Source organism: Pelodiscus sinensis, chromosome 3, assembly GCF_052426305.1.
Source record: "Pelodiscus sinensis isolate ZL-2025 chromosome 3, ASM5242630v1, whole genome shotgun sequence".
Taxonomy (NCBI): Eukaryota; Metazoa; Chordata; order Testudines; family Trionychidae; genus Pelodiscus; species Pelodiscus sinensis.
The window spans coordinates 35,538,723-35,553,580 of NC_143054.1; the positions used below are offsets into that span (position 1 = coordinate 35,538,723).

General features: G+C 41.8%; 1 protein-coding gene across 2 annotated transcripts in view; it reads left to right on the top strand.

Moving 5' to 3' along the window:
* PXDN (peroxidasin) overlaps positions 1 to 14,858 on the top strand; it is a 122,804-nt gene that overhangs the window by 80,608 nt on the left and 27,338 nt on the right. For both annotated transcript variants that reach the window (XM_006131038.5, XM_006131039.5), the window contains 3 exons: positions 1,358 to 2,861; positions 3,435 to 3,569; positions 13,197 to 13,405. In XM_006131038.5, coding sequence (XP_006131100.1) covers positions 1,358 to 2,861; positions 3,435 to 3,569; positions 13,197 to 13,405 — 1,848 coding nt within the window. The remainder of the gene's footprint in view (positions 1 to 1,357; positions 2,862 to 3,434; positions 3,570 to 13,196; positions 13,406 to 14,858) is intronic.

The following is a 14,858-nucleotide window of genomic DNA, read 5'->3' on the forward strand; positions in this document are numbered from 1 at the left end:
TAGGTTCAGTTCTCTGTTCCTAGCCAGTGGGAGCTTTGGGAAATGTTATCCTGCAGGTGAACAGACCACAGGAATGTGATGGTCACTGTTTCCCACAGCTTCCATTGGCTGAGAACAGAGAACTGTGGTCACTGGGAGCTGTGGCGGATAGTACCTACAGATGGTCAACATCAGCAAAATGTCTTGCGGCATGTAGTCTGATTACCCTGATGGGCTGCAGGTTGCTCACCACTGTTCTTGAGTGATCATCATTTAGTTGTCGATGCTGCTAGCCTTTATAATTGCCTTATTCTATCTGTGTGCATTTACACTGCACTGTCTATGGTGTCTATAACTAGCCTTATTTCGAAATAACAATGCCCGTGTCTATACAGCCATTCTGTTATTTCAAAATAATTTCGAAATAACACATGGCTTATTCTGAAATATGTAAACCTCATTCTGTGAGGAATAACACCTATTCCAAAATAATTATTTTGAAATAAATCATGTGTAGGTGCTCCACTTCAGCTATTTCAGAATAGCCCCGCACCTGGGCCATTCTAAATTATTCTTCCCCAGGATCCCCTAGGGCTCTAAATTGAGGTGGCACATCTACATTAGGGAAACCTGCCTCAGACTGATTTTGCGGCTTCCCTGAAGTGTAGACGTGCTATTTTGAAATAAGCTATTTTGGGAAAACTATTCTGGAATAGCTGATTTTGAAATAAGCTTGCAGTATAGACATACCCTTATAATTAACCTCACCTTCCTCCTCTTTTCCTGTCTATAGTTTGTTACATTCCCTAGACACACTTTGTCTTTGATTAGAGTGTAAGATTAAGGACCAAAACAATATATGTGTTTTACAGTTCCAAGCACAATGGGGCATTTGTATTGTGAACAGGGCATAGGGGAGAGCCTTTTTTTGTAATACTGTAATATTTATACGACACATAAAACATTATAAGACACTACATAATAGATAACATGAGAATAGATAAGCTTCAAGTGATTTTTGTTTGAGAACAGAATTTCAAATGTCCTCGGCATCCATTGTTGCACCTCGATTTTCAGAAGAACTAATCTCTCTTTAGTTACCTCAGTGAAGTGGGCAGATTTTCAGATTCTTCTTAATGGCAGATGTTTGGTGCTAAGTATTTTCCCAAATCTCATTTAGGTGCCTAAGTGGGAGATGAGGTTTGTTGAAAGGCTTTGTGTCGTTACGATGAAAATTCTTTTTCCTTTGAATTTGCTTAATGGCGTGTGGGATTTTTTTAAAATCAAAAGATGGCAAAATTATATCTAGAGTATTTGTGATTTTATGTTCACAATCTGATAAGTCTTTAATTTCCCTCATATTTCTCTTCTATTTTAGGCTATCATTATAATGATCTTGTATCTCCACAATACTTGAGCCTGATAGCTAATTTATCAGGCTGCACAGCCCATAGACGAGCAAATAACTGCTCAGATATGTGCTTTCACCAGAAGTACAGGACACATGATGGAACTTGCAATAACCTGCAGCATCCGATGTGGGGAGCCTCTCTGACAGCCTTTGAACGTTTGTTAAAATCAGTCTATGAAAATGGATTTAACTTGCCTAGGGGTATTGGACCAAATAGACACTATAATGGATACACACTTCCCATGCCTCGCTTGGTTTCAACATCTCTAATAGGAACTGAAACAATAACCCCTGATGATCAGTTTACTCACATGATAATGCAGTGGGGTCAGTTCCTTGATCATGACCTTGACTCCACAGTCGCTGCTCTAAGTGAAGCCAGGTTTTCTGATGGTCAGCACTGCAGTTCAGTTTGTACAAATGATCCACCTTGTTTCTCAATCATGATACCACCAAATGACCCACGAGTTAGAAATGGTGCACGGTGTATGTTTTTTGTACGCTCTAGTCCTGTTTGTGGAAGTGGCATGACATCTCTTCTAATGAATTCTGTTTATCCAAGAGAACAGATTAACCAGCTGACTTCATATATTGATGCATCCAATGTGTATGGCAGTTCAGACCATGAGTCACAAGAAATCAGAGACTTGGCAAGCCAAAGGGGTCTTCTGAGACAGGGCATTGTACAGCGATCTGGCAAGCCTCTTCTTCCATTTGCTACTGGTCCCCCAACAGAATGCATGAGAGATGAAAATGAGAGCCCAATTCCTTGCTTCTTAGCTGGAGATCATCGTGCTAATGAGCAATTGGGTCTCACCAGTATGCATACATTATGGTTTAGAGAGCACAACAGAATTGCTACAGAGTTACTGAAACTCAACCCACACTGGGACGGTGACACGATATATCATGAAACACGCAAAATTGTTGGTGCAGAAATGCAACATATAACATACAACCATTGGCTACCTAAGATCTTTGGAGAGGTAGGCATGAAGATGCTTGGCGAATATAAAGGTTATGATCCCAATGTTAATTCTGGCATAACTAATGAGTTTGCAACTGCCGCTTTTAGGTTTGGTCACACACTTATCAATCCCTTACTGTATCGGCTGGATGAAAACTTTGAACCTATTCTGCAAGGCCATATACCTCTTCATAAGGCATTCTTCTCTCCCTTTCGGATTGTAAATGAAGGAGGCATTGATCCACTTCTAAGGGGATTGTTTGGTGTTGCTGGTAAGATGCGAGTGCCATCACAGTTACTCAATACAGAATTGACAGAGAGACTCTTCTCCATGGCACGTACCGTGGCTTTAGATCTGGCAGCTATGAATATTCAGAGAGGCAGAGATCACGGAATTCCCCCCTACCATGATTTTAGAGTTTACTGTAATCTTTCTTCAGCTCATACTTTTGAAGATCTGAAAAATGAAATTAGGAATCCTGAAATCAGGGAGAAACTTAGCAGGTGAGCTTGAGGTGAAGGTGAACTGTCAAAAATTCAAAAGTACTTTTATATCTAAATGTGCATGTGAAAATAATGATTATTTAAATGTCTAACCTAGAAGAAAATATTTCTTAGGAAAGAGATAAAGGGAAACTCCCACAAAACTTCCTGCCAACATCAGGAAATGTGGTGGGCTCAAGGTTCCCTGATAACTGCGTAAACTATACAATGTCTTTTCCCCACTGAGACTTATACAGATCTGATTCCTTGACTCCTGTAGTTGTAGGAACACCATGAAGTTGAGCCCATCCAGAGAGCACATGTTCATGTATACACCAGTATATATTTTATTAATAATATTAAAAATTAAATAAATCATATTTAATACTGAAATCTTATGGTAATATTTATATCTTCAGTTTTACATCCCACACTTTGGATTAAGTGCATCTCTGTTCAGTAAGAGATTGCTATAGATGATTACATATCATGGGCTATGAATAGTTCATATCCATTGACCTTAATTTGTCATAATACTGAATACTTTATGTATATATAATTTTAACATAACTATTTGTGTTTCTCTTGTTACAGGCTCTATGGTTCACCTCTGAATATAGATTTATTTCCTGCTCTTATGGTAGAAGATTTAGTTCCTGGTAGCCGATTGGGGCCAACTTTGATGTGTCTCTTAAGTACCCAGTTCAAACGTCTTCGAGATGGAGACAGGTAAAGCCAAAATGTTCATGGAAAACTTTAAGAGATTTTACCTTTTAAAAAAAAATTAAATTATTTAGTGACTTTTTTCAAATGCAACCTTTGTTTTCTTTTTCATTTATGATCTGAATATAGAAATGAAAGTAATAAAAAAGCTGATTTTAAAGTTTGTCAGAGCAACTGAAATAACAGCTGTACTTATTTATAATGTAGGTTGTGCCCATGAAACCTCATGATAATATATATATTTGTTAGTCTCTAAAGTGCTATAGGACTACTTGTTGTTTTTTCAAAGTTACAAACTAGCATGGCTACCTCTCTGAGGTAGCATTAGACACTTTGGATATGGCAGCACAATCAATGATGAACTTCACTGCCATGTAAAGGACTTCATAGTCACGGTCCTTAAGAGTACTGAAGGAGGTCCAGACAACTACTGTGATCCTCCCATTTTAAAGTTATTATGCAATAACTGATGAAGCCCCATGTGTCACGCTATGCCCACCTCCCCCCCCCCCCCTTTTCTACCCTTCTGGGCGATTTGCCCAGCACTTAGAGTCCACCGTGGCGGAGTGGGGTGTCCGGGCCCACCCTCTCTCTGGACCCCAACCCAGGGCCCTAACGTCAGGAGAATGACTCCTGGTGGTAGCAGGCGGGGTGATGACCCCCAAACGCACTTGCTCTCGGGTTCCACGGCCTGCCCTGGGTCACTTCCACTCCGCCGGTTGGTTACCAGCGTGTGCCCTCTCGTCGGGCCCCCGCCTCCATACCTGTCCCTCCACGTTGTTCTGTCCTCCCTTCTGCCAGCTCGCCCTCTTTATCCCCCATTCTTTTGCTGGCGCCCTTTTCCCCCCTCACTTCCAGGCGTCCCTCCTCCTCTCTCCCGGGCGCGCCGGTGACATCACCGGCCCCTCCGGGCGCGTCCTTATGATGTGCCCGGTCTCCAGCTCCCTGCTGCGCCGGGGCAGCCCTGGCCACGGCGGCGGTTTCTCCACCGGCACCCGCGGCTTGTGTCGCCGAATAGGGACGGGGTTGCTTCACCCCGTCACACCATGTTCTATGAAAGATTAAAGAGCTACTGTGCATTCCTTGCTGGGTAATTACCAGCAGATAAAATGGAACATTCCTTGTGTCAGATCACACTAGATAAAGATTTTATGTCTTATTATATTTCACGAAGACCATCTGAACCACCAAGGAATGAATCAGGTTTCCAATGCACAGGCTCTCTTCCTTTGTTGCTGCACTTCAAGATCCACCTCATGGCAACAATGTTGACAGTGTCAATGAGAGCAATATAAAGCCTAAAGAGGAGCCATACTCTTCTTCCCACCTCCACTTCTTGCAATAACTTTTTTATTTTGAGAGGCTTGGAATTGGAATTGAAACCATTGGGTCTTAGAGATTAGTAATATTAATAATATTCATTTTCAGGCCCTTCCTACAAATCTTCAAAGACTCCTCTTACAAAAACTGTTAAAATAAGTAAAACCTCGTCTATCTCTATAAGATGGCAAAAGAGCCTGTGGAGTTAAAAGGGGAATGTATTCTGCTCCCATTATTTTATAATTCCTGAGAAGTAGAGAACAGGAATCCAATACTAGATTTGAGACAACTCAAACAACTTCATCTGCCATTTCAAATTCAGTTTAGTAACTCTAGCCTCTATAATTCCATCCTTTGAACCTCAAAACTGGTTCACTGCTCTCAGTTTACAAGACACGTACTTTCACACATATTCACCCAGCACATGGAAAAAAACTAAAATTCCAAGTGGCAGCTTCCCGCTACTAGTACAAAGTCTTTCTTATTTGTTTTGAATACCATGAGTATTCAGGAAGTGATTGCAAAGTTCATCTTTGGAGACCAGGGATCTAAATATGTCAATACGTTGAAAACAGGCTTATTCGAGGAAGATCATCATAGCAGGTAAACAATTCTGTTCACTTAGTCCTACATCTTTTCACCACACCGGATCTCAGAATCTACAAAGCATCACTGTCGCCAGCCCTGAAACTAGTATTCATCAGATTAGTGCTATGTTCCCATTACCAATGGCTAACCTGCCACAGGAGAGATTCAAGACCTCATCAATCAACTGTAGGATCACCCTAAGAGCATGTTTCCTACTTACACCACATACCATTTCAGATTTCATTAGTGTATCTTTCCAACAGACATCACATGGGCATGAGGGTATAGGTCCCTTGAGAAGTCTTCTGATTATTCAATTGGTGAAAAGACCCTTTCTATGAATGCATGGGAGTACTGACTTCTCCAGCAATATCTGTACCTACCTATTAAAATTTTGGCGAGAGATGTTTCCACACTTGAAGGAGACCAAAGGAGACCATCCTTTGTCTCAAACACAAGCTCACAGCACATGGACATGGAAAAATTATTGGAGTCCCCTGTCCACAGGCATATCTCAACATGTCCTGCAGACTCATAGGGATATAGACCCTGACTTCTCTCAGTGGGGTTCACTGTACAGCTAATTTGTAAATCTGACTTCTCCTTTAATGAGCCATTAAACAAGCTGGATAGTGCTGATTCGTACCTGTCTGGAAGTGTCACCCAGAAAAATGGCACAAGTTTGTGATACAGATATATCACACATATTTATAATTCATGAACTAATGATACATACTTATAAGCAAGATTATCATACTTAAAAAATCATACATTTTCCTCTGATATACCCATATACATTACAGTGTCACAAGGCCTCTGTACTGTCAAAGGGTATGTCTACACTACAAAGTTAGTTCGAACTAACGTCCGTCGAACTAACTTTCATAGGCTCTACACTAGCGCTCCGTTAGTTCGAATTTAATTCGAACTAACGGAGCGCTTAGTTCGAACTAGGAAAACCTCATTTTACGAGGATTAAGCCTAGTTTGAACTAGCTAGTTCGAATTAAGGGGTGTGTAGCCCCTTAATTCGAACTAGTGGGAGGCTAGCCCTCCCCAGATTTCCCTGGTGGCCACTCTGGCCAACACCAGGGAAACTCTTCTGCCCCCCTCCCGGCCCCGGCCCCCTTAAAGGGGCACAGGCTGGCTACGGTGCCCGTGCCAGGTGCAAGCCTGCCAGCACCCAGCCAGCAGACCCTGCACCTGGCACGGCTCGAGCCAGCCACCCGATGCCCCCCAGTCCTCCCCCTCTTCCCGGGACCAGGCTGGCGGCTCCCGGGAGCTTGCCCAGGACCGCAAGAGGCGGGCACCCGCCTGGGCTAGTGCAGACATCGTGGACCTTGTCTGCACTAGGCACAGGAAAGTGGCTGTCTAGGGCAGGAGAGCTGCCGGCCTGGCCACCCAGGAGCAGGTGTGCAAGAGAATCAAGGGGGTCCACTGAGACCCCCGACCCTGAGCCCTGAGCTTACAATGGCCGTCCTGGGTCAGACCAAATGTCCATCTAGCCCAGTAGCCTGTCTGCCAACAGCGGCCAACCCTAGGGACCCTGGAGGGGATGGACCGAAGACAGTGACCAAGCCATTTGTCTCGTGCCATCCCTTTCCAGCCTTCCATAAACCTTGGGCAGGGACACCACTCCTACCCCCTGGCTAATAGCACTCCATGGATCCAACCTCCATGACTTGATCTCACTTCCCTTTAAACTCTGTTCCAGTTCTAGCCTTCACAGCCTCCTGCAGCAAGGAGTTCCACAGGTTGACTCTTTGCTTTGTGAAGAACAACTTTCTCTTACTACTTTGAAGCCTGCTACCCATTCCTTTCCTTTGGTGTCCTCTAGTCCTTCTTTATGGGAACTAATGAAGAACTTTTCTGTATGCACCCTCTCCACGCAACTCCTGCTTTTAGAGACCTCTATCCTGTCCCCCCTCCGTCTCCTCTTTTCTAAGCTGAAAAGTCCCAGTCTCTTTAGCCTCTCTTCATATGGGACCAACCCCTGATCATTTTAGTTGCCCTCCCTTCTCCCAGCCTCTCACTTCCCCTCTCCCACCTCCTTTTCCCAGTCTCCCCCAGTTTTGTTCAATAAAGACAGATTCCATTTTGGAAGACACGTTATCTTTATTTTGTACATCAAGAAGAGGGGCTAGGGAAGGGTAAGTGGAAGGAGGTGAGGGAGGAATGGGGCACGAGCCCCCGATGGGGAGGACTGGGCTGGCTCTGCGGGCTTCTGGGGGTGGAAGCTCTCCTGCAACCCCCCAATTACCCCCCCCCTGGATGGCAGCCTGCATCAAGTGCAACCGGGCTGATGGCTGAGTGGTGTGATGTGTCCAGTGTGGGTAGTCCGGGCAGTCCAAGCCAGGACTGCTTTGCAAGCGGGGCACCCCTGAGAACTGTCTGTCCGGGGTGGGGGTGGGGACCCTTTAAGCACAGCCCTCGGCTAGCCTGAGAAAGCATCTCCACGCTCTTAAGTTCTTCTCTGATGCCCTGCCGGCACTGCTTCCGGCCATCCTTAAGCCCGGTTCAGGGTCCACTTAATGTGGACATGCTAGTTCGAATTAGCAAAACGCTAATTCGAACTAGTTTTTTAGTCTGGATCCGTTAGTTTGAATTAGCTTAGTTTGAATTAACTAATTCGAACTAAGTTAGTTCGAATTAACGTTGTAGTGTAGACATACCCAAAGAGATTCACCGTCAGATAAACATTCTGGAACTCATAGCTATTTGTTTAGCATGTAAAGCATTTCTTCCTATACTATGGACTAGCAGTTGAGGAAATGACAGACAACACAGCAGAAATGTTTTCTATATCAAATAGGAAGGAATACAATTATGCTTCCTTTGCTAAGCATGTTCATTTCTGGAACTGGTGCATTCAATAACAGATTGTGCCAAGTAATTCTGCTTCTACCACAGTCGTAGAATGCCCCATTGAATCAGATTGCCTGCCCTCTCATTTGCAAATTGCCTGCTAAGAATTTGATCCTGCCAATCATTTTCTGCAGGTGGGGATAGTCAGCTGAAAATGTATTTGCTTCATATTAGATCAAAAAATAACAAACATTCTGTTTGAGAGTGGGAGATTTGGGGAAAGGCAGAATTCATACTCCTTGTCAGATGATTTCCTTATCTCATGAACTCTGAGAATAAAGTTTACATATTCACTAATTATGTAAGTGAGGTAATATCTTTTATTGGACCAACTTCTGTTGGTGAGAAGAGAGAAGCTTAAAAAAAGCAGTGACACTGATTTATTTTTCCTGTCTGAAGAAGAGGTCTTTGGAAGCTCGAAAGCTTGTCTTACCAATGGAAATGGGTCCAATAAAAGATACAACCTTACACACTTTGTTGCTCTCCATCATTGAAAGAAACTGTTTAACTGAAGTCCAGAATATTTTTATGCATAGCAGAAAGTACTCTACCAGATTGACCTTTGCACCTACATTGAAGATGTTTTTTATTTGGGCAACACTGTGCCACTTGTCTCCCTTAAAAGTTCCAATTCAGACAGAGTTCAGTGGAGCATGTTTAGGCATGTGTTGCATTTTGTTGAAAGTCTTGACACTGTATTGTTATGTCCTTTATTTATGTATTGGTCAATGGCCATAATACCAGCCTTTCATTTCAAGATGGTCTTCTTATTATCCTTGGAATATGTAGGTCTGGATCTTCATAGATCACATTGATGCCAAACATTAGTAAACTTTTGTTATACTTTTAGCCAGGAGCATTCTAAATTTTGTGTAAATTTTCACAGAATACTTGAAGATTACCCTGGCATTTCTCCATAACTCAGATCATTTCTGTTTTTTTGAAAATAAAATGAAAATGTACGTGCTTCATTTAAATCATTGTTCTGGGGTGGGGCTGGGGATGAGGGGTTCAGTATGCAGGCTGCCCCAGGAAGTGAGAACTACCCAAGACCTCGCTCAGCACATCACTTTGGGGCCAGGCGAGAAGCACTTCTCCATGGCTGCTGCAGTGGCAGCAGGTACAGCCAGGGGAGGGTGCATGTCTCCCAGCTGTGGCAGGTCCAGGTTTGTCTGCCCTCTACTCTTCCCAATCAGAGTAAGGAATGCAGCAAACTCTGCAATTCCCTTCACTTCTTGATGAAGGGGAACAGCCAGCAATGTTTCAGTATGAACTGGGTGTGTGGAAGCTTCAGCCCTCCCCCGCCCCCAACTACACCTGAGGAGGTAGGAAACTTGGCACTGGTACGGTCCCACAGGGGGGAGGAGGAGAAGTGTCCAGCCAGCCCCTTCCATTTGCCTAGTGATCCCATTTTTCCTAACACAACCGAATTATTACTGTGCTTTAAGTTTATGATAAGAGAAAACTGTTTACCAAATTTGGCAGTTCTAGCTCTTACCATAGGAGGAATTCTTGAATAGATTGATGGGCAGACATACAGACAGACTCTCAAATATATAGTAGATACTGAGTATCTCTGGTTCTACTTCATGATCTTTACCTGTCACTTGCAATGACAAGCATGATAAGCAATCTTCACACACATGTGGCATGTGGCACAGGAGTTCTTGTTATCTTCACACACATGTTAACATTAACAGCAAGGGAGAAGAAAACAAGCCAGACTAGAGAAAGAACTGGTAAAAGAATATTCAGGTAAGTTAGATACATTCAAGTTATCAGGGCCCGACAAAATTAATCCTAGGGCATGTAAGGAATTAAGAAAGGAATCCTGGAATTTTTAGGGGTCATCTTCAAGAACTCGAGGATGAGTGAGGTCCCAGAGGACTGGAGAAGAGCAATTGTATTACCTATGGGTATGTCTACACTAGCCCCTAGTTCGAACTAGGGAGGCTAATATAGGCATTCGAAGTTGCAAATGAAGCCCAGGATTTAAATATCCCGGGCTTTATTTGCATGTTCCTGTCCAGTCGCCATTTTTGAATGCCACTAGTCCGAACTAACTGCCCACGGCTACACGTGACAGTCAAACGTTAATTCGAACAAAGTCCTTAGTTCAAATTAACTGTTACTCCTCGTGGAGTATGCCAGAAAAGATAACAGAGCAAATAATTGAGGAATCTATTTGCAAACATCTTGAAGATAATAAAGTGATAAGTAACTGTCACAATGGATTTGTCAAGAATAAATCATGTCAAACCAATCAGATAGCTTTCTTTGACACGGTAACAACAAGTCTTGCAGATAAGGTGGAAATGGTAGTTGTGGTAAATGTAAACTTAAGCAAGGCATTTGATACAGTCTTGCATTATCTTTTCATTAATAAACTGGAAAGTGGTATTCTAAAGTTTGCAGATGATACCAAGCTGGGTGAGTTTGCAGGTGCTTTAGAGGATAGGATTAAAATTCAACATGATTTGGATAAATTGGAGATATGGTCTGAGATAATTAGGATGATATTCAATAAGGAGAAATGCAAAGTACTCCACTTAGGAAGGAACAGTCAGTTGCACACATACAAAATTGGAAATGACTGCATAGGAAGGTTACTATTGAAAGGGACCTAATGGTCATGGTGGACCACAAGTTAAATATGAGGGAACAGTGTAACACTGTTGCAAAAAAAGCAATAATTCTGAGATGTATTAGCAGGATTATTGTAAGCAAGACACAGGAAGCAATTTTGGTGTTCAGGCCTTAGCGGGAGTGTAGTATCTAATTCTGGGCTCTACATTTCAGGACAGATGTGAACAAATTGGAGAAAAGGACCAATAAAAGATTAAAGGTTTAGAAAACATGGCCTATGAGGGAAGATTGAAGGAACTGAGTTTGTTTAGTCTAGAAAAGAGAAGACTCAGAAGGAATGTAACAGCTTTCAAATACCTACAAGGTTGTTACAAGGAGGATGAAAAAATAATCCGTGTAATTCATGATAGGACAAGAAGCAATGGGCTTGAATTGTAGGTAGGAAAATTTATGTTGGACATTAGGAAAATCTTTCTCTTAGGGCGGTTAAGCACCATCGTTTTGTGTGTATAGTAGGGATTATTTTTTCTAATATGCATTACTTCGCACTTGTCAGCATTAAATTTCATCTGCCATTTTGTCATCTATTTACTCAGTTTAGTGACTTCTCTTTGTAACTCTTTGCATTCAGCTTCAGACTTAGTCATCTTGAGTAGTTTTGTATTATCTGCAATGCCACCTGGCCATCCCTTTTTTCCAGATCGTGTTAACATGTTGTCCAGTACCATATTCTTGGAATATCCCACTATATACCTCTCTACACTGTGAAAAGTCACCATACCATTTTTTTCCTGTCCTTCAACCAGTTACTGATCCATGAGAGGATCTTCCCTTTTATCCCATGACTAAGCAGTTTGCACTTTAGTTCAGAGTCTTTGGTTAAGGAGTTACCAAAGTTTTTCTGAAAGTCCAATTACACTATATTGACTTGATAACCTTTATCCACATGTTTATTGACACCCTCAAAAAATTCCAGTAGACAACGACGCATGATTTCCCTTTACAAAAAACATACTGACTTTTCCCCATATACATGATTCTTGATGTGAGTGATGATAATTTACTATATTAGGCTTACCACCTATAATTGCCAGGATCAACTCTGCAGCCTTTTTTAAAAAATAAGCTTTTTATTAGCTACCTTCAAATATCTGGTACAGAGGCTGATTTAAACAATAGGTTACATAGTAAAGATGATATTCATATTTGAGTTCCTTCAGACTCTTGAGTGAATACCATCTGGCCTTGACTTCTTATTATTTAATTTTATAATTTGTTCCAAAACCACCTCAACTGACATTTCAATCTGAGACAGCTCCTCAGATTTGTCACTGTCTTCAGTCTTCACTGGTAGATAACCTATGAACTAACTTGGGTTAGGTCGATTTGGGGAAATGTTACAACAAGCTGATGAACATGCTGGCTGTGTCTACATTGGCACCCCTTTCCGGAAAAGGGATACTAATGAGACCAGTCGGAATTGCAAATGCCGCAGGGGATTTAAATATCCCCCGCGGCATTTGCATGAACATGGCTGCCGCTTTTTTCCAGCTCTGGGTTTTGCCAGAGAAAAGTGCCAGTCTAGACGGGATCTTGCGGAAAATAAGCCCTTGAAAGTAAGAATAAGGGATCTTGCGGAAAAGCGCTTATTTTCCGCAAGATCCTGTCTAGACTGGCGCTTTTCTCTGGCAAAACCCTGAGCCGGAAAAAAGTGGCAGGCATGTTCATGCAAATGCCGCGGGGGATATTTAAATCCCCCGCGGCATTTGCAATTCTGACTGGTCTCATTAGCATCCCTTTTCCGGAAAGGGGTGCCAATGTAGACACAGCCGCTATGTTTTAGGTAAAGAATACTAATCCACATACAATATTAATAGGTATGTTTTATCCATCAGCCACTAGTAGTAAGAGATACACTTTCAGTTATGTGAAAGAGCAAAAAATGATTAATCACTGGTGTACCAGATTATTCCACAGAGGGTAGGAAAGACAGATATTCTAGGGGATGTACGTGGAGGAGAAAATGGGAAGCAGAAGAGCTGGGGAAACTGAGTAATGTGTGCACAAGAATGTCAGGGTACCTCAAGAGGGTAAGAATCCGGCTCATATTTGTTCATGCATGTGACTGAACAGAGTAGGAAACTGGGGTATATGCTTTGGTTTCTTTGTATTGTGCTATAGAGAAGAAAGCAACTGCAAAGCCATTTTTATTTTATTTAATTTTCCATTGTCTTAATTGTCTGACAACTTAACTTTATTTTCTGTGAGTCTACAGGTTATGGTATGAAAATCCTGGTGTATTCAGTCCATCTCAGCTGACTCAGATCAAGCAAACATCTCTTGCTAGAATTTTGTGCAACAATGCTGACAATATAACTAGAGTGCAACGTGATGTATTCAAGGTGGCCGAATTCCCACATGGTTACAGTAGCTGTGAAGAAATTCCTAAGCTGGACCTCAGGATGTGGCAGGATTGCTGTGAAGGTCTGTATACAGGAAGAGTATTGGGAGAAGAAACATTGTTTCTGGCTACATTTTAAGGGCCTTTTTGGAAGATATTTTAAGAAATTTTAGTTACTATTCAACTGTAACACAAGTTGAATTACACAGATTGCTAATGTGCTTACAAAACTAAATTTGAAATGTGCAGAAGTATAATTTCACTTCCCATATCAGTGAAGGAATCTGGTCAGGAGATTGATTTAGCTACTGTAACTCTAAGTTTTTGTATTAGCAGTTTCCTTATGAAAACACTGAAACTTTACTATTTTTACTAAATGACATTAAAATGTTTAGCAAATTGAGTTGATTGAAATTTAGAATGTAAGAATCAACATTTGTATGTACTAAGTCTTCCATGTATTTATTGTTGTAACTGTGTAAGTAGGAAGCATCTGTTTTTGTTATCCTTCCTGTTTTGTTCAGCACAAAATACTTTTCCACATGGAAATCAGAGGAGTAGCCATTTAGTTACCAAAAGCTGTTACTTATTAGATTTGAACAAAGACCCATTTTTTTCGGATGCAAAGTTGTTCTCTTCTATAACAACAAAACCAGATTACCTCGGAAGTTTGTTTGATCATATAGTAGAAGTACTGATTTATCGTTGTCAGGAAACTAGAGTTTCAATGAAACACTGAGGTTTTTCTTTCTACTTTCTTAACATTCTAACCTGCAGTTTGGGATTGTCACGGGCCCCAGGACCTAGTTATTCTGCAAAGAGAACTGTTTGAGCAACGAGCTGTTGAAAATCACCTTCAGATATTCCAAAAAAGCTACCTCTGCTGCTTTTTTTTAAGAATCTTAACAGTTACCCTATGTTGCAAGTAGTCAACTAAGGCTCAGGAAAAATGCTATCAATTCACAGCTCTGCCACATACTTCCTGGCTACGTCTACACTGGCCCCTTCTCCGGAAGAGGCATGCTAATTTCAAACTTTGGAATAGGGAACTCCGCGGGGGATTTAAATATCCCCCGCGGGATTTAAATAAACATGTCCGCCGCTTTTTTCCCGGCTTGGGGAAAAGCCAGAAAAAAGCATCTAGACTGGCGCGATCCCTAGACTAAACAAACTCAGTTCCTTCAATCTTCCCTCATAGGCCATGTTTTCTAAACCTTTAATCTTTTATTGGTCCTTTTCTCCAATTTGTTCACATCTGTCCTGAAATGTAGAGCCCAGAATTAGATACTACACTCCCACTAAGGCCTGAACACCAAAATTGCTTCCTGTGTCTTGCTTACAATAATCCTGCTAATACATCTCAGAATGATTGCTTTTTTTGCAACAGTGTTACACTGTTCCCTCATATTTAACTTGTGGTCCACCATGACCATTAGGTCCCTTTCAATAGGGGATGCAATATACTGTTCTGCAGCAGCTAGACTGGGGTGTGTGAATGTTTTTCTTCTGATATTTACATTTTATGTCAAACTTCAA